This window comes from Ochlerotatus camptorhynchus, unplaced genomic scaffold (assembly GCF_037179485.1).
Source record: "Ochlerotatus camptorhynchus isolate MF236.1 unplaced genomic scaffold, CSIRO-AGI_Acam_v1.1 ptg000141l, whole genome shotgun sequence".
NCBI classification, from domain to species: domain Eukaryota; kingdom Metazoa; phylum Arthropoda; class Insecta; order Diptera; family Culicidae; genus Ochlerotatus; species Ochlerotatus camptorhynchus.
In genome coordinates, this window is record NW_027040631.1 from 2,572,501 (window position 1) to 2,593,638 (window position 21,138).

Consider the following 21,138-nt stretch of genomic DNA (forward strand, 5'->3'; position numbering starts at 1 on the left):
CGTAAACAAATGGCGAAACTGGTATTTCTGTCATTGAAATGAGTTGCTGACACTGGTTGGCTTTCGAGCATGTTTATTTTTCATCACTAAATGTATATGTAAATAAGTAAATCAGGTAATTTGCTTGTGAATTTTTGAACCTACTTGAAATTGACAAATGGCATAATAGAAGTGTGACATCTATATCAAAAGTCTCGAAACATGCGGCGACAACAAATGAGAAAACGGTTTTTGTAATATGTATTAAAACAATGAAATACTCCTTGAACCTTGGAAACTTTACTGCGTAGCTACGCGTGTTTTTTTAGTCAAAGGAGCAGAGCGACGGGCAAGCTTCTGAAAGAAGATTCTATAGAAAAGTAGTTGTAAGCGTGATTACCTCTCACCCCAGCAGGCCTGGGTTCAAACACAGTCGGCGCCGCCAGGATGTTCTCAAGCATAACATCTCTGATCACGCCTTCCTTCGGAAGGAAAGTAAAGCCGTTGGTCCCCGGTTCATGAGTTGATGAGTCGATAAGTTGGGTCCAGGTGTGGGAGCTGCCTCCCTGGCGTCGGTAGCATTGGTGCTTAGCACGGAAAACAAGATCGACGGAAAATAAATCAAAGGAAAAAAAAGTAAGAGGTTGTATCCAAGACACGACCGTAGATTTGACGTAGGACTACGTGTTCGATATCAATATTTGGCGACTGTGTTAGGGAAACCACTTTTTGCAGGCAATCGGTGATAATTTCGATCACCATTGGAACAGTTTGACATTTGTGTAAGTTACCTATTGAAAATTGATAAAATATTCATTTTATCGGCTTCCTAGAAGAATTTCCAATCGACTGGCTTGCTTACAATTAAAATCCATTCGCTATTGACAGAGTTATAAGTGGTCAAAACCTGACCACTTTTCGTAACGCGGTCGATTTTGGTTTTTTGAAATTTCACCCCCTAATATGTTGCCGAAAGACGTAATCCTACGTAAAAAAAACCAATTCTCGCGTAACTTTTCCAAAGGACCAATGTAACATATCCGCCATTTTGAGAAAATCTAAGGGGCTGTTCATAAACTACGTAGACAGTTAAGGGGGGGGGTTGACAATTATTCACGGCCCATACAAATTTTAAATTTTTTGTATGGACAATTGTCTACGCAGGGGGAGGGTGGGGCAAGAATCCCAAAAAATTGTCTACGTAGTTTATGAACAGCCCCTAAGTTGAAGTTCGATAGATTATTATTTTGACTATTTAGAAACAATACAATTGGAATACTATTTTTACCGTAGTCAGTGAATAATAACGTTGAAAATTCAGTAGAACCGGTAAGATCACAATTTTATTTTGAATGTCATGCTACAATATATAAAATAATCACATAGGACGTTTTGACTAGTCAAGATGTACATCGGACATGTTACATTGAACGTTTTGTTCTACATCAGTGATGGCTAAAGTGCGGCCCGCGGGCCGCATGTGGTGCTTGGGTCTCTATGATGCAACAACTTCAGCTTGAATTTCTTTTTGCATTTAGAATGTATGGCCGAAATGTTTGGGAAATACGCAAAATTCAACTTACAATATGGCCATATACAGCTATTGAAAAAAATGGGCCCTGAGCACAACTGTACTACATTTTCCCTTTCACAGATTTCAAAATAGAGTATCTAATCTTAGATTGGTTTGCCATACCCTGCCTGTAGAAAATGAGCACCAATCATGTTAGGCAGTCCAAATTTTCGAAGTAACAATCACATCTGTCTTTTCAAACTGTACATGGGACAATTTTTGGCCTGAGATTATCTTAAATAAATGAATGTAAATTTGGATGGGTGTTGGGGCCTCCCTTAGCTCAGTCGGTAAAGACGCAGCTACAAAGCAAGACCATGCTGGAGGTGGCTGGGTTCGATTCCCGGGCCGGTCTTGGAATTTTTCTGGTTGGAAAATGTCTCGACTTCCCTGGGCATAGAAGTATGATTGGACTTGCCACAAAATTATACCAATGCAAAAATGGTACAGGCATCGAAAGCTCTCAATTAATAACTATCGAAGTGCATCTAGAACACTGTATTAATTAACTCGATTTGTTTACATTTGTTACTTAGGACCTTATGAAAAGTTTCGCGAGAATTAAGTTCTTTAGAATAGTAAAGTCATGCCATCTGGAAAATGTTGTTTGAAAACGCGTTCTTAAGAAAGACATCAAAAGAAACGAATCTTGAATCTGAAGGGGCCTGAGATTTTCTATATATTCAGTAAGCAAAAACGGTCACTCTAAGGCCACCGAGCCTTATCACATTACGCCACTTATGAATGAGTTGTTGTTACTTGTAACCATTCAAACGCGGCACCGTCGTCGACGACGACGACAAGTTTCACAGATGAGCAAACAATGTGACTCTAAATCTTCTTAATATGAAGGACCTTAGATTGATCCCACAATTTTCTGCTCAGTAAGCAAAATCGGCTGTTAAAGACAGTCGAGTCCCTAATATCACAACACACCACTTATGATCGAGTGCCCCTTACACAAGAATAAGTCACTGCGAGTGACTGTCTTTCAAACCCGGCGACATGAAGGTACGAAAAAGCACGTAGTGTTAGAGTACAATCTCTGGCAACACTGGCGTGCCCCCATTGTAGCAGACGCTACTGTAACAGTTCAACAGTTAACATCCGGCGCTGTTCGATGGCTCAAATTTCACCGCATGGAAAAACCGATTGTGGATACTCCTGGAAGAGTATAAACTGCTCGTGTGTATTGAATACGAGGCCGGTGATTTGGAAGAGTGGAAGGAACAAGCGAATGATCTGCATTAAAACAGGCTCGATCATGATCTCGAGAATTCACGATTCTCAGCTCGAATATGTGCAGGATAAAGTGACCCTCAAGGCCGTCTGGAATGCGTTGACGAAGGTATTCGAACGAAGTAGGTATAGCGCAAGCCGTATGTACCTGAAACGTCAGATCTTGATTCCGCCGTTGGACGGTGGTTCACTGCAGGAACATTACCTTGCTCCTCGCATTGGTACCGGCTTATTCCACCGTCGTGACGGCATTAGAGACCATGTCGGAAGATAATTTTACTGTCGAGTTCGGGAAGTGTCGCGAAGAAACAAAGCAACGGGGAATAGGTGTGGAATCATGCACCCTGAAAAATGAAACAAGCTGCATTCTCAGGGTCGAAGCAATTTAAGTGCTTTGGCGGTAAGCAAGAAGGACATAAGCTTTCCAAGTGTGCTGTGAAGAAGAAAACGATTCAGAAAAGTGACGAGAAACCAAAATCATGACGAGAGGAGCAACACAATAGTTGGGTAAAGAAGAATTGCATTATAACACACCATCGACTGGAAATGCTCTCGGCAACGCGGGGCTTTAGGTAGTGATGAAACGACGCTAGAACTATTCCACAGCCGCAGGCAGTAATTAGCAAAGGCGGGCGCACACTTTTTGCCTGTAGATTTGAAGACATACTTCAAATCTCCGCGTAGATCGTTCGGGTTAGGCAAAAGGTGTGCGTTTGACCTTGTACTGTCGCATTAATGGCCCTTCGCTCATTTTCAACTTCTAGTCAATTTTCATACTGCCGTACTCTAACGGAACTATCTACCTACCCTCTTCTAAGATCATTCTCTAGCTAATAAATTATCACACTAAAGCTTCATGTTAGATAGCATTTCCAACCAACTCTCAAAATCGAAAGATTCTGGTTACTCCGATCACCTGGTCAATGACAGATCGTTATTCGAAGATTTGAAACCGTTGAAGCCAAGGACGGCGAATAGCCAAAGAGACTGGTACAGTGAAGCTTTTGTCGCGCATTGATGGACGGTTCATCGACTGTACCGTGAAGAATGTGTTGTACGTACTGGATTTGCGATGCAACTTGTTTTCAGAATGAAGGTGGTTTACGAAGACGGCAAAGTGAAAATTTATCGCGGATCGGAGATGGTCGCGAGTGGTACTCGATTCGGCAGCAAGTTGTACCGACTCGATCTGGGACAGGAGTCATTTTACGGTGGTGTACCTGATCGAAAATAAGGACGAAGTGCTTGAGCGTTTCAAGGCCTATAGCGCAGTTCGGCCAGTATCGTAGCCGGAATTTCGATGTGTTTTGTAAGAAAAAGGGCATCCGAGTGGAGTGGACTGCTCCTCACACTCCAGAACAAAATTAAGTCAGTGAGAGGATGAACCGTACTTGAAAAGGTTCGAACGATGCTCGAAGACTCTGGATTGGATAAGCGATTCAGACGGCCGTGTATTTACTGAATCGGAACCCATAAAATACGATCGATTCGGATGCGACCCCGTACCAGTTGTGGGAAGGAAGGAAACCCGATGTGCCTAAGCAGCGACGATACGTTCTTGCGCGATATGGCTGATGAGGAGTCAGTTTGCCGTGTGATGCTGAAGAATCAACCGAAGCTGAAGAATCCACCGAAGCAGTTTTACCGACGAAGATCAGCCAGATGAAACTGAATGACCCCAACGGGAGTGAATGACCCCCGGGCGGCATGCCGATTACTAGATGGAGAACACTACTTATGCTCTGAACGCGAGGATTTGCCGAACTCGATCGCTGAGGCGCAGAAGCGAAGCGACTAGGAAAGGCGAGTTTGCTGAAAAATAAGACCTGGACAACCTGCTAACCGTAAACCCATCACCATTAAATTGGTGTTCAATTTGAAACATAGTACTTAGTAGCGAGAGGATTTAGTCAGAAATACAGCTTTGACTATACCGAGAACGGTTGCAAAAATTGACACTGGCGGTGGCGGTTCACCAGATGGACGTGAAGAAGGCTTTCAAGGTTTTCAAGGTTCAACCGGAAGGCTTTGTGAAAGGAAAGGGTTTAGTATACCGTTTTGAGAAGTCGCTATACGGGCTGAAACAAGCCTCACGTGCGTGGAACGATCGTTTTCACCGTTTTGTTGAAGTTCGTTTGAGTTTCAAGCGGAGTGCCAATTATCAGTGCTTGTACACACTAAAGATTGTCACAGACAGGATCATCTTGGTATTGTATGTCGATAACGTTATGCTCGCGGGTGATTCGTTGAAAGCGGTTGAAGCTGTCATGCGGTGCCTCTATCGGGAGTTTTGAAATCACCGATGCAGGTGAAATTAAATCATTCCTTGGGATGAAACTTAATCTGCACTGAGGAGGATTAGTCAGCGACAGTAACCGATTAGTACTCCGATGGAAGTTCGTCTGAAACTGCAGAAGGGTGAGGAGGCGAATAGAACCGTGAAGCCTCATCGTGAACTGGCTGGGTGTCTAACGTACGTGTGTGTGATGAGTCGACCCGATTTGGCTGCAGCTGTAAATTTTGTTTAGCCAGTATCAAATTGAATTTTTGATTTGACCTTCTCTGATTTGTATGAAACTGTGCGTAGTTGTTTGTTTTGGACAATGATTCTCAATTTTGTCTTGAATTCGGACATTTAGGATCTTAGAATATTTTCAAAATGGCGTCCTTGAAATTTTTAAAATAACTGGCACGAAAACGGCATTTGTGATCGAAGTGTCGTCTGAGACAAAGTTGTAGAGAAAAATAGAATCTATCTAAAAAAATTATCAATTTTAATAGTTTAAAAATAATTTTAAGTTAAAAAAATATGTACCTATATAAACAAATCTCGCAAAATATTCTAGTACGATTCATGAAAAAAAAGTCGTAAAAAGCTCATAAACCATGCAAACTTTTGGAATGTTCAAAACCATGGACATTTTTGCAAACTGACAAAAATTGTAGACCAAGATCTTTTTGTAAATTTTTTGAACTTTTTTTTAATAATTGTCATAACTTTTAAACACAAAAACTGTCATAATTTAAAATATTTCAAAAATCTTCATTTTTCATGAGCTTTTTTAAATTAAATTTTACATAACAAACAAGGACATTTTGAGATAGAGGAACTTATGTATTTTCGTCAATCATCGTCCGCACTACTATTCATCACGCACTGGTGGACAGTTTAGTTCGGAATTCTCTCGCTAGGTGGCACTAGTGTTCATATAAATTGCGTGTAATTGCTGGGTCGACAATTCGAGAACTTTGCTAGATACAAAATTGCTGGTTTTTGCAATGTTGTTCAGGAAGTCAAGGCCTTTTGAATTGTGGACAATTTAGTTCGGAATTCTCTTACTAGATAACACTAGTGTTCTTATGAATTTCGCGTAAATGCTGAGTCGATATCTTTACTAGATACAAATTCGCTGTTTTCTGCAACGATGTTCAGGAGGTCAAGACCTTTTGAATTGTGGGCATTTTAGTCCGGCATTATCTCAAAAGGTGGCACTAGTGTCTTTATAAATTTTAAGATTTTTAACAATATCGTTTTAGCAATGACTCTATCAAATCCAACGGTACGTATGGGAAAGTAAATAAATTTAGAAGTCACCTATAGAAGAATTATTCCATTCTAACTTCTTCGTTTATTTTATTTTTACTCTTCTTCTTATGCTTTTACGTCATCCTCTGTCTACTCCACCTATTTAGCTCCTACGGCGTCTTCTCCACTATAGCCAACCATGCTTTCTCCATGGCTACTTGTCAATAGGCTCTTTTCATGCACTACCAATGTAGAGTGCGCTAGCCGATTTTGAGAGGAAATTTCATCCAATCCATTTGTTTACATCATAATGACGATTTTCAAAACTCAAAATAATGTACATTTTATTGCACAACTTGCAAAATTCCATGGGGAGTGGTCTTATTTTTCTACAGATCTACAGATCTGAACTAATTTACAGCTGAAATAACCACACATTAGAAATCCACTGGTATAATTTTAAAAATCTAAATTTTTCTCATCAAAAATATATGGAAACCCCAGCCGGATCACTGCAAACCCGATACAGAAAACAAAATATTCCACGTGGATGATGATTTCAAGCATATGCGGAGGATAAATTAATCAGGAAAGGTGAAAATATTGTCCTCTTCCTATGCTTCACGGTAAACATTTCCACCCTCATCACTCTTTTGAGGGTTCTCCTAATCACATCCAGAGGCTGAAACAATCGCTTAATTTCTATTGGATTTGCCTATAGCCTGATCTTATGATGCACGGTGTGTTCCTTCATAATGAGTTCATTAATTTTCTTTTAGACCTCCATTATTCTGTTTCTCCCAAGCTGCTGTTTTTGCTGTTCATCTGGAGGATTGCTACTGCTACACGCATAACAAATTTCTCTTACATCTTACATAATGTTGGATTTATTACATCCTCTGCACATGTTTTATACAACAAATGTAATGACAGTTCATGCAAATTGTTGTAGAAAGACTTCACGAGATGATTTTCTAGACGCAAATGCATTGTGCCACCGTGGGGGATACCCCTCACCATCCCTCTCCAACTGGGGAGTTTGGTAAACAGAGATGATCAACCCGGTTCGTACCTCCCTCAATGTTGTCCTTACTCGCTTTCTACTCTCTATGTAAAATTTTCACACAGCCGTACTCAAACTGCACTATCAACTCTATACTTTCATCCCCTCCATCTATCGTATAAAATGACCACTCTAAGTCTGTTATTTGAAGCTTCAACTATAAATATTTGATATTTTACCAACACTTTCAATACTGATCTGATTCTACCTTGAGTAACTATATGATATATATTTTTTATTTTTCAATAGGGGACTGTTCATAAACTACGTCGACAGTTTTTTTTACGCCCTCCCCGTTCGTAGATAATCGTCATTACATTTTTTTGAAAATTTGTATGAACCGCAGACAATTACCAACCCGTGAATACAGTGACGTTTCCTTAATCTCAATCTACCTGTGCACCAACTCTCAAAACATAAACAATTATCAAAACATTGCTTGCAATGGATAGATATCGAGTAAACTAGAAGATTAAGTGAATTTTTCAACCGATTCGAGTATGAATATGGCATTAAATTTGGGTTTGAAAGTTGGTGCACAGGTAAAAAGTGAGGTTACGGGACGTCACTGCCGTGAAATCTATGTCTGACGCCATCTTGAAATCCAAGATGGTAACTTCAGGTTATAGAAAAACAGGGAAAAACAATCGAATACCCTTTGGTATAGGTATTTTCGGAAGGAATAGGGATGACGTCTGAAAATACCCGAAAATCGATGTCTGACGCCATATTGAAATCCAAGATGACGGCTTCTCGTTGCAAAAAAAAAACTGGGAAATACAGTCAAATATCCTTCAATCCGGGTGTTTATGGAATCGGGGTGACGTCCGATGTCCGACGCTATCTTGAAATTCAAGATGCCAGCTTTCGGTCATAGAAAAAGTGTGGAAAACAGTCAAAAACCCTGGGTATTTTCAGGATCAAGGTGACATAAGGACCGGAAATCGATATCCGACGCCATCTTGAAATCCAAGATGGAGACTTCCAGTTGCAGAAAAACCTGGGAAACACTGTCAAATATCCTTCGATATGGGTATTTTCGAAATCAAGGTGACGTATAGAGACCGGAAATCAATATCCGACGCCACCGTGGGGAACAACCTTGGAGTGCCCCAGGGAAGTGTATTAGGGCCCCTTTTATTTATTATGTATATTAATGACTTGCGACGTGTTTTACGGTTTTGCGACATTAACCTTTTTGCAGATGATACTGTGTTATTCATTGCAGCTAAGGATTTAGAAGTTGCCGTCTCACACTTGAATGAAGATTTGCAGTATCTAAGTAGATGGTTGAAGTGTAAGCAGTTAAAATTGAATACAAGTAAAACTAAATATATGGTAATTTCGCGGAATCGATTAAATGAGAACGTCTCTGTTGTAATTGATGATGAGACTATTGATCGCGTTCAGGAGATTAAATATCTTGGCGTGATTATTGATGACAAACTTAAGTTCAACTCTCACATTGACAATGTCATCAAGAAAATTGCCAAGAAGTATGGAATTCTATGTCGATTGAAAAACGATTTAACTATTGCCAGTAAAATACAGCTATACAAATCAATCATCTCTCCTCATCTAGACTTTTGCCCATCCATTTTATTTCTGTCGAATGCAACACAAATATCGAGATTACAGCGCTTGCAGAATAAAATAATGCGTTTGATTTTGAGATGTAATAGATTCACTTCCTCAACTTTGATGTTAGACGCCTTACAATGGTTGTCGGTGAAGCAAAGAATTGTATATTTGACTATGGTGTTCATTTTTAAAGTAGTTAACGGTTTGCTGCCTCGATATTTGTGTGATCGAATTGAAAGAGGAAGTGACTATCATAGATATAATACTAGAAATGCGGATGAAATAAGAACACCACATTTCTTGACTTGTGCTTCACAGAATTCATTATTTTTTAAAGGAATAAATGTTTTCAATTCGATGCCTAGACACATTAAACGTTCAACAACATTAGCAGAATTTAAGAGACATTGCATTTCACACGTTAAAACTGTTTTTTGAACGGTTATCCAGTGATTTTTTTTTATTAATTGACAAATTATGTATCTTGACGAAGTTATTTTTAACGGATTACTTTGTATGGATAGCTGTTATAACGACTTTTTAATAATTATTGTAACACTGCAAAAACTATTTTGTTCGCCACGATGGTGATGATGGATTTTTGATATATGATTTAATAGTAGTAGTAAAAAAAAATAGTAGTCTACAAAGGTTTGAGCCTCGCGCGCGTATTACGGATATAGAGGACTGAATTTAACATTTGATAAAAAAAAAATGCAATTTTGAAGCTTATTTGGAAGATACCTTGAGTTAGTAGTAAGTTTTCTGGCAAATGTTGGGGGTTCGTGAGCATTCCTGACATTGCTGAAAATTATGATAGCATCAGATTGCGAGGTTACTAGTGTAATAGGATGCTTTGTTGATTGTTCATTAACTCTTGATTGCTTGTAATACTTATGAATATATTAGGTGGACAAAAAGGCGAACTAAGAGGTGGACGCCTGAGCTTTTCAACATTTATATCGCTGTGAAGCAACTGTAAACTCTAGAGGGAATTTATATCTGTAACTGAAACCAGTTCGATTTTGTTTGCCAACCTGGTTAAAATGTCATATTTAATTATCTTAAAAATAAATCGTCCAGCTCAAACCTTTGTAGGGGTAAGAGGTGGGACCATCATCATCATCATCTTGAAATCCAAGATGGTGGCATCCGGTTATATAAACTCTGAGAAATGCTGTCAAATATCCTCTAGTATGAGAATCTTGAAATTCAAGACGGTGACTTCCGGTTATAGATGGAGAATACAGTCAAATACCCTTCAATACGGGTATTTTCGGAATCGAGGATGACGTCTAGAGACCCGAAATCTGTGTCTTACGCCATTTTGAGCTTCAAGTAAAACTGAGGAATACAGTCAAATATTCTTCAATGTGGATATTTTCAGAATCGAGGTGACGTATAGAGACCGGGAATCGATGTCCAATGCCATGCTGAAAACTGGGAAATACAGTAAAATACGCTTTATTGTAGGTATTTTCGGAATCAGGATGATTTCAAAAAAGTGGAAATCGATGTCCGATGGCATCCAAGATGATGACTTTCGGTTAAAGCAAAACTGGGGAATACAGTCAATGCCCTTAAATATGGGAATTTTCGGAATCAATGTGATATTCCTTGCACGTGAAATTGACCTCTTCTGATTCGGATCAAATTTGAAGGAGATGTTTATTTGGGTTTAACATCGAAGCACTCCTCGGTCATGGGAAGCATTTTCTATTTTTTGGGAATTTCTCGAAAGCACTACTTTCTTGTATCAATATCTTCGGAACAAATAAAGCTGCAATTCGAATTATAGAACTTCTTCAGTGTCTTGTACTGTACCAATCGAGACGCTAAAGAAATCTGTACGTTGTAGACGAAATACGCGCATCTTATTGTTTATTGATTTAGTTGATAAGGCTCAAACAAATTAACTTTACAGAGCCGAGGATTCTTGGTGACTATACAATACATCTTAAAACTATAGTCAAAAGGTACAACACAATAAACACTTTATCTTTCGCTATCCAAAAAGCCTCCTCCATCATAACTGGAGCCGCTTCCAGTGGTTTCATTGTATGGCAGTTACGCCAACGAGGGTCAGAGCGCTTCCATTGCAGCAATGGACGCAAAACGTGGTCTGCACTCACACACTCATCACTAAACGGTTGCTTTCCAAAGTCTGATGAAGAACAATGAGAAGGACCACACAATAACAGACGATCGCGTGGCACACATCGAGAGTGGCCTGCTTTTGTAGACAGCCGAGTGAACACTGAAAATACGCGCATTTGTCACGGATAACCAAATATGGTTGTGGAATTAAAAGAAATTGATCCTTCTCTCTTTCTTTATACACGTATTCCACTAAGACGCCTACATTCATCAGTATGCTTCCAGTTGTTTTGCCACTAAAATTTACCCAAATCAAAACATCGAAAATTTGCACGCGGTGATGATTAAAAAAAACTTTTGAATATTAAAAAGCCGGGAATTTTAAATGAAAATTCGTTGGCAAGCCTGATTTTTCGGGGTTCCGGGATAAGAAAATTTTGAATTTTTCTAAGTCCAAGATCAGCAACTTTTGCAAAGTTTGGTATTTTTTAAACGTTACTATTCGTTTTTTAATATTCTGAGGTTTTCAGTTTAGTAAGCCTTAAAATTTTTAAAGTTTTCTAAAGTTAAAGATATTTTTTAGGATTTTGTAATTGTTTCCAGGATTTACAATACAAGTGATAAGGATTGAGGATCTTTAAAATTGTGTTAGTGCATGACATCCAAGATCTTGAAAAGGAAATTCTTAGTCCGAAAATTGTTGAAATGTCAGGTGTAAAGTCTTGTTTTTTTTTGCAAATTCTAGAAACTTGAAAATGTTTTGTAGTCCAATGTCTGGAATATTTTTCCTTCGTCGACATTGTTTTGCTGTCGTGATAACTTGATTTTTATATATTCAGGATTGTTAAGAATCAAAAGCTTGAATTTTACTATTTTTCCCAATCCATTTCATCTATTTCATGAAAACCCAGAATCTTCAGAAATTTATGTTAAATTTTATAATTTTTCATCAAATCTAGTTGTTTTTCTCAATTCGGGAAAACTATTATGGCTACTTCTTCTTCTTCTTCTTCGCATTTCAAGCTAAATGCTTATCACATAAGCTTATTGCGTGTTCTCAACTTAGTGTTCTATTTGCACTATGAAAGTTATTAATTAAGAACTTTCGGTGTCTGGACCGATTTCCCGTTTTCCTGTTTTTGTGGAAAAACGTTAAATCAAGATTTTAAAAAAAATCAATGGCACTATCTATCAAGGTGAAAATTTTACAGAAGAAAGTTTGCAATAACTTCTACTTGTAGAAAAAATGTCATGCCAATCTGACGTTTGTTGTTAGAGATAGAGTGATTTCCCGGTTCACCTTTGTTGTGATAAATTTTAATCTAAGATTAAAAAAAGTAAAGTAAAGGTCAAGAAAATTAGTCTACATATAGGACATTAACAAACATCTTTGTTTGCTGGGGGTTGAAAGTAACGTTCAATCTGCTTGCAAACGGGGTGATCGGGTTTAGAATTGAAAAAAAAAAAACATTCGGTGTGGTGACTAGGTGATTCTAGCGGAAAGCCTGACCCCTAGGCTCCCCCATGAGACACGCCAATGAGTCTTAGGAATTGAAATCTGATGTCTTTGTTAGGGAATTTTAACTCTCCATTACTAATCATAGATGGTTATTGAATTTTTTGTTGATATGCTAATCTGACGGCAAGTACAATCATATTCTATGCCCAGGGAAGTCGAGAAATGTTCCAACCCGAAAAAAATTCTAGACCGGAGTGGGAATCGAACCCAGCCACCTTCAGCATGGTCTTGCTTTGCGCATTTACCGACTGAGTTAAGAGGGGTTCCAAAATATCCGAAATCTACGGAATTTGAATACTAGACTGATGCAAAATTTGAAATTTTCGCTCCACAGTGCTCAAACGGTTCCAAATTGGGCCCTGATTACCCGAGCAAAGCTGAAGATCAAATTGAAATCAAAATTTGCTGTTATGATGTAACTTATTTTGAATACTCCAGTTGATCTCATTTTGGTTGACTTAACGGTTAACACAGCAAAAATGAGAGCAAAATTTTACACTGTTGAAGCAAACGGAAAACTAATCTTGCTTTCAATGAAATCAATTTGATTACTGATTTTGCATTCATAATGTTTAACTGAATACGGGCCTAGAGTAAATGGTTACCATTCATGTTTCCCAAGCTGAAAGACTTAGGCTTCAATCTCACCGCGGGCAAGTCACGAAGGACCTAAAATGTGTTAAACAAATCAGATAAACGATAATCATTAGTTCAACGACAGATGAATTTCAATTAAATTTTAAACAAGACGTAAACAGCAAAACTTCAATTTAAGTTGCTTTCATTTAAAACGTCTTGACTGCATAATGAAAGCACAATATGATATCAGACTTATGTCGCAACATTTGAAATCAAAATGAGTTTTCATTATGATAGGAACTGCACACTTTAATATCGATTTGCTTTCATTTTGTTAACCGACTTTGCTCGGGTAACCACCCAAAATTTGAACTCATTTACTGAACTGACTTGACACAAACCATGTGAAGTTTATATGGGAATTACTATGGAGAAACCATAATTTCGATTCATATCTATCTCAAAATTCACCAGTTCACTCTACTTTAAAAAATGATATCTGAGCTTGTTGAAAATTTACTCAGCTATAACTTTGTTCAAAACCAATTTTCGATCAAATGTAAGGAACAAAAGTTATTAATGATCCAAGTCACTGATGCCTTATGATTATGCTCAATCAACAGTTCAGCAGGCAACATTGGTGTTTATGGCGCGTAGAATAGAGGACAAAAATCATGGCTACTATGTCACACTGCAGAATACAGTGTTGCCCACAATACAGTTGCTTAATCTTGCCATAAGATTATCAATCTCTTAAACAATTAATAACTATTTAATTTGACGTTTGGCTGAAAAACGATTTTCTGCAAAGTTGTAGCTGATGAAAATTTCCATAAGAATAACAATTGAGTTTGTTAACAGTACAATATGTAAAAAGGCTAGAAGACAATGAACAAAAAGTTTTGTTTTCCCATAGTAATTTCCATATAAACTTTAAATGGTTTGTGCCAAGTCAGTTTCTCACTAAATGAGTTCAAGCTTTAGGAGGCTAATCAGGGCCCAATTTGGAACCGTTTGAGCACTGTGGAGCGAAAATTTCAAATTTTGCATCAGTCTATTGAATACGTCTTACGGGAAGGTTCAGGGGGTAGATCTAAAATCTGAAATTACGACTGTCACCAAAAGGCGTTAGGTTTTGAACGCTTATAACTTTGTCATTTATAGTTGAAATTAAAATCCAAATACACCAATCGATAGGAAACAACTCTACGAATCTTCTAAAATAAATACTTTTCCAACTGTCGCATTAATGGCCTTTCGCTCGATTTCAACCTCTATTCAATTGTTGGATCCAGGATTGTTAAAAAAAATAACAGCTCGATTTTTTTTTTCTTATCATAAAATATGGACAACAGGAAATTCAAAATCTTGAATTCAGTGACCACCCTGTACTACGTTCAGTGAAGTTAAGATTTTTTGCACTTGCCTTCAAAGTCCTATTGCCTTACTCTAGACATCTTCTGAGTTCCTCCATGAAATCATTGGGTTTATTGCAATAGATCCTTCGATACTGCTCTCTCGAAGTACTCTGGACTTACCACTGTCATTCTAGGCTTACCTGTTGATATTCTAGACTTGTCTTCAAGCATCACAAGCCGTATTCAGGGCTTGTCCTTGAGCGTGAAATCAATCCTCCACACCTCAGTACATTTGAATCCAATCGTAACCTTCCTTTGAGTGGTGTCAAATTCAGCAGCTCCCTTGACTTTTGGGCCCACCTCAAACGGGGTTTTTCGAACGTGATTTTCACATGCTACCGAAAATAACTGCACTCATTTCATTGCCAATTACTACCGTAATGGCAATCCAATAAGCGTGTGGAAAAATCACTTAACTACGCTCGTCGCTGTTCCATCATTGATTGACGACGACGACCAGCAGAGTTCGACAGCCAGTTGGTTTCATTATCGAGTTTTCTCCTTGGTTGTTATTTGAACAACTACCTACCTTCGGCGCACTAATATGCATCGCCACATGTGCAGAAATCGTACATAATATCTTTGGGGCGGTTTCCCGTAGCCCAACACATGCAACACCACGCTTGCCACCACTTGGCTGCTGTTGTCGGCGGCTTGTCCATCAATCACGAAAGTAAGTCAAATACAAACTCACACACGCGCGCTCCATGAGTTCCGAACTGTGCGACGAAGCATTACATAATTGCGTGTGAATTTCGGTCCCAGTCTAGGTGTCTTCCGCTCACTCTCTAACGAGGCAGGGAAAACAAGTGGAAAGTTCAATAACATTTCCTCACCCTTTCGGTCGTCGTTGGCTTAGGTCGGACAGGCTGGATCCGAATAACGGCGCACGCGAAGTCGATGTTCGAAAGAGGGAAGGGAGTTGAGGTGAAGGCGAAAAATGTGGGTTAAACTGTAGCCGGCGCTTAGCTAATTATGGTTATTAACAGAGTGTACAATGTAAACATACGAGCAGACCAGGTCCTCTTCTTCTGTTCAACAGAAGCTGAAGCCCGATGGGTTGAGATGTTAGTTGAGATGTAAAAGCGAAAATTGTGTGTGAATCTTGATCTTGTGCCCGGAGCAGCTCCGGTACCAGGTGCTGCTGATGCTGTCAGAGGTTTTACGTCTGTTTGGCAAATTTAAAAACCCACCCCTGCGATGAGCGGTGCGGTTCGTTTATTGGCCTAATGAAATGATGTGATAATTGTTGGTTGTTCTGGAGTGCGAGGTGCGGTCTTCGCTTGCTGTGGCTGTATTTCCAACATCAAAAAGGTGAATGATTTCATGCGCGACCACGGTTGACCTTCACAACTTTCGATTTCCTTTTGAGTTGTAGCTATTTTTATCTCAAGATCTACTCAGGAATTCAATATCTCCAGCGGACGGTCCATTTTTGAACGTGGAATACCCGTCATCAAGTCCAATTTTGGAACTCACATCAGCAGACCTTCATGGTTCTGTATCACTTTACAGCCGCTACTACTACAAAACTTCAAACAATAACACTGGATTCGGTGACAGTGATGGCGACGACGACGACGACGACGACGACGATTTTGCTGACTAAAAAGGGCGGTGAAGGGCGCGACACCCTTCACGCCTCAAGCCCCACCGACGAACCCTTTTATGTTTTATCGCAACTCAACCAATTTATGTGTTTTATCGCAGTAGCACCTTGACGGTAAAACAATGAATTTTCAATGTCGTGTCCCAAATTTAAATGGATAAAGCTGTGACGGAGTACCTCGTGACGGTGGTGGTGGAGCAAAGCGACGAATGACAACAATAACCACAACACCACAAAGTTGTGCTTCGTTTGGCAAAAACAGCTTGCACGTTGTCTGCCCGTCTGACCACATCGCATATTTACTGTCCATCCATTCCGTTGCTTTACCCTAGGTGTAAATTTGTTTACAATTTTTCCGGCATTAACCTTGTTTTCTTCTTCCATTTCAGAACTTCTTTCGGCTGCATCGGCTGCGGAAGCTCGGTCTCAGTGACAATGAGATTATAAAACTACCCTCGGACATTCAGAACTTTGAAAATCTGGTCGAGTTGGACGTCTCACGAAATGGTAAGTACCGATACTAGGAGTGTATGAGAGGATGGGTTTGCCACGTGTCTATTACCCTTTCCCATTCCACCCATAGTGCAGTCGAGAGTCGGTGTGGTTTTCGCCATACACGCCCGATGAGAACGACTCAAAATTGAGTGGTGTTTCTCTATAAATAGCAAAAAACGTAGGTTACTCATAGGCTGAGTAAACATATTCGAACAGTTTTTCCTGGAAAATCGAGGAAAATCTATGAGTAATCTTCGGTTTTGCGAATTTGAACGAAACTCAAATTTGAGTTGGTTCATTCGGCCGTGTATGCCGTTCTCTACTACACAGTCACCGACCAGGGGGCGCAGTTCAGGTAAATGGGGAAATGGCTGAGTGAGAAACACGACCAACCGCACGGTAGAATTTAATTTTCTTCGCTCACACTGCATCATCCCCTCCATTCCCATACCTACATACGGTGGGCTTCGATCCAAAACTACAGGTCAAGATTGGGGAAAAGTATCGGGTATTTATATGCTTGGATGGTTCATGTCGGTGGAGGTTTGTTTATGGTATTTTTTTTTTCTCAGAAGGCAGTGCTGCCAGTTTTGATGTGATAATTCGTTGTTTCGAAATTTCCTAATTTTGAATCATGACATCATGAATTTATTTGTTTAATCATTGAATTTGAAATTTAGTGCTTTATCGTGTAAACCGAGGATTTTAAAAATGTCCATGAATGTTTTTTAAAATCTTAAAATTCTGAAAATGTATCCAAGTAAACGGTCTCGAAATTCTTTCTGAGGTCCACGATAATTGAATATTCTTCTTCTTCTTCGCATTTCAAGCTTATTGTATATCGCATATTAGCTTATTGCGTGCTCTCAACTTAGTGTTCTAGATACACTTCCACAGTTATTAATTGAGAGCTTTCAATGCCTGTACCATTTTTGCATTGGTATAATTGTGTGGCAAATCCAATCATACTTCTATGCCCAGGGAAGTCGAGAAATTTTTCAACCCGAAAAATTCCTAGACCGGACCGGGAATCGAACCCAGCCACCTCCAGCATGGGCTTGCTTTGTAGCTGCGCCTTTACCGATTGAGCTAAGGGAGGCCTCATAATTGAATATCTATGATTTGAATCCTCCAGCGTTCATTGTCACCTATCAGGGCTGGTAGCGTTCACTATTTAGTGACTTGGTCACTTTTTTCACGACAGTCACAGACAGACAGTCTCCTTTTTTAAGGCCAAGTCACTAAAGCCATTTTTTTTTGTAATCAGTCACTATTTTCAACTTTTTTAGCGTGAATTTATATCGTCTTTCTCTATCTACAAGGTGTCTATTCATTTTTCTAAAAAAAAACCTGTGTTTTCTAGGGTTTTACAGAACTTTAACGGATAAATTCCAGGCTTATAATAAGAAAGCTATTTTTTAGATGGGTTAAAAAATGTGTTTTATTTTGTAGATCTAAAACAACAGGAATTAACACAAACGATTTTAAGACATGACAATCAGTTTTAAAGAAGCAGCTTTAGAATCAAATCAATTGAATGTTGAAGTTTAACACCTACTTCATTTCTCACTTTAATAAAGTTTAAAAAAAAAACTTACTTAAATTCAGTAAGTCCAAGATCAAGATTGAAGGTTCGTATTCCATGTACAACATTTTCAGAGCGCCAGAATTATGGAAAAATAAAATGATATATTTCAAATTCGTAATTCAATTTATGAAAGATTAGAGATGTTCATTACAGTACCATTAAATTCACAACAATTGTAGGAACTTTGGAGAAGTTCTAAGGAATGAAAGGAAATGCTGAAAATATGGGGAATTTACTGAAAGTTTTAAGAACCTCAAAACGGTTCTCTTAGCATCCGAAAATTTTCAGCAACTTTTATGAAGTTCCTAGAATTTCAGAGAGCTTCACAGGTGTCAAGCGAACTTGAGAAATATAGAAAACTTGAGAGGTATTGTGCAATTTTTTAAGAAGTTCTAAGCACCTCATATCAGCTAGATCTAAAGATCTTTGGCGAATTTCATATCTTAAGAGCAGTTCCGGTAACTTTAGTCCAGAATTTAGGAGCAGTTTAATGATCTATAATCGTAGATTAAGGAAAATTCAAGATAGTTCCGTGAAGTGCTCGAAAAAAAAATCGAGACCCCCCAAGATGTTCCGAGAATTTCAGGGAAGCACAGAGATCTTCAGAGAATTTATGAAAATTTCAGAAATATTTCAGGAACTTCACAGACGCCCAGAGAACCGAGATCTTCAATAGAATTGAGAGATATAGCAAAGTTTCTAAAACATCAAGACAGACCAGAGAAACAAAGGGCAGTTCAAATAATTTCAATAAAGTTTTGGAAACTTTAAAGAAGTTTCGAGAATCTCATGAAGTTTCCGGAAACTTCAACAAAGCTCCGAGAGAATTTCTGAAACGTGATAAACAAACGTAAGAGTATTTTAAGGATGTTATATCATAGAGATTTCAAGAACTTCAAAAAAATGCGAAAATTTAGCTTAGTTGAATGTAGAGCATCAACGTAGTTCCATTCATTAAAAAAAAATGCGAGAACTTTTAGCAAGCAGCGAAGAAATTCCAGAGAAATTCTAATAAATTTAGATATTTTTAGATAGTTTCATGATATTCAGCGATGTTCCGAGTACTTCGAGGAAGATCAGATAGCTTCAGAACAATCCCATTAAAGGGTGTCCACGATGAAATTGCCACACACAAAATTGATTCGCAAAATTCGAGTTTTCATCCGATTGCCATCAAATTTTCAGGGATTGAGAAATAACTATTAAACTTCATTTTACCATTTTACTCGTATTTTATTTACAGTCCATACGCAAATGCCCGCACCTTGGCCTTAACCCCGGCCATAAGATTCTGCACAACCTGTGAATCAACCGTTTTTTGTATGTAAACCCATACTTTCTTCAGTTCCTCGACTGTCTTCACTACCTTAGGTCGTTTAAGAAGGTGCTGCTTCATAATCGCCCAGTACTTCTCGATGGGGCGGAGCTCCGGAGTGTTGGGAGGGTTGAACATTTTCGGCACGAAATTGACCTTATTGTCCGCATACCACTTCAGCACGTCCTTGGAGTAGTGGCATGAGGCCAAATCCGGCCAGAAGATTGTTGGGACGTTGTGGGCCTTCAGGAGAGGAAGCAGCCGCTTCTGGAGGCACTCTTTTATGTACACCTGTCCGTTCATCGTGTCCTGGGTCACGAAAGGTGCACTCCGCTTCCCGCACGTGCAGATGGCTTGCCAAACCAGGAATTTCTTCGCAAATTTGGACATCTTCTGAGTGCGGACATGCTCCGGAACGCTGAACTTATCCTTGGCCGTGAAAAACAGGTTGCCGGGGATCTGTTTGAAGTCGGCCTTCACATATGTTTCGTCGTCCATGATGCAGCATTCAACTTTTGTCAGCATGTTGAGGTACAACTTCCTGGCACGGGTTTTGGCGGACTTGTTCTGCTTCTCGTTCTTGAACGTTCGAAGCCCAGCCTTAGTTTTGGCCTTCTGGACAAAACTTCGGCTTAGGTGCAGCTTCTTAGCCACATCCCTAACGGAGGCGTTCGGATTTCGGTTGAAGGCCCCAACTACGCGGTTGTGATTTTTGGTGTTGTACGGAATACTTTTTCCTTCACTTCTGGGCTTCCGATCGGTGGTCAACCGTTCCTCGAACCGCTTAATCACTCGCGACACCGTGGAATTCGCGATTCCCAACGTTTTAGCGATGGAACGATGCGAGAGATCCTTGTTCTCGTGATGAATGCGCAAGATTTTATCACGCACGAGCTGTTCTTTCGACTCCATTTCCGCGAGTTTTGATCACAGGACTTTAAAACTTGCAGGATGTAAATAATGCACTATGAACTAAATCCACCCAAATTTTCATTAAATTCTACCCAACGGTTAAAAAGTTAGAGCAATTTCATAGTGTGGCAATTTCATCGTGGACACCCTTTATCCTATGCAAATTTGCAGCGACTTACAAGGAATTCCGTGGAATTATGGGGTATTCCAAGAATTCTATGTTTGATCCGAAAACGTCAGAAGTGTCAGGGAGTTATGAATATATAGATCAGAAAATTTGCCAGATTATTAAACATTATTATTATTGTTATTATTAGACTATTGAAGAAGTTTTCAATAAGTGCCGCTAATTCAAGGGAAGTTTCATGAACTTCAGAAAAATCTTGAGAACTTCAGTGAAAATCATAGAACTATATTAATTATTTCGTTATAATTCGAGAACTTCACAGAAATATATTGATCTTAAGGGAAGATCCGCGAACTTCAAGAATTGTTTTGAACATTAGCAAAATGCGGGAGCATTTGAAAGAAGTTTGTAAGCTCCGAAAATTGAAGGAATTTCAGGAGGAGGTCAGTTCCATTAGTTTCTGGAAATCAGTGGGAAATTTAAAACAGTAAGTTCCCAGATTTTCAGATAACTTCAGA

General features: G+C 39.0%; 1 protein-coding gene across 4 annotated transcripts in view; it reads left to right on the top strand.

The window, feature by feature from the left end:
- scrib (scribble) overlaps positions 1 to 21,138 on the top strand; it is a 222,173-nt gene that overhangs the window by 54,519 nt on the left and 146,516 nt on the right. For all 4 annotated transcript variants that reach the window (XM_065221295.1, XM_065221296.1, XM_065221297.1 and 1 more), the window contains exon 3: positions 16,573 to 16,690. In XM_065221295.1, coding sequence (XP_065077367.1) covers positions 16,573 to 16,690 — 118 coding nt within the window. The remainder of the gene's footprint in view (positions 1 to 16,572; positions 16,691 to 21,138) is intronic.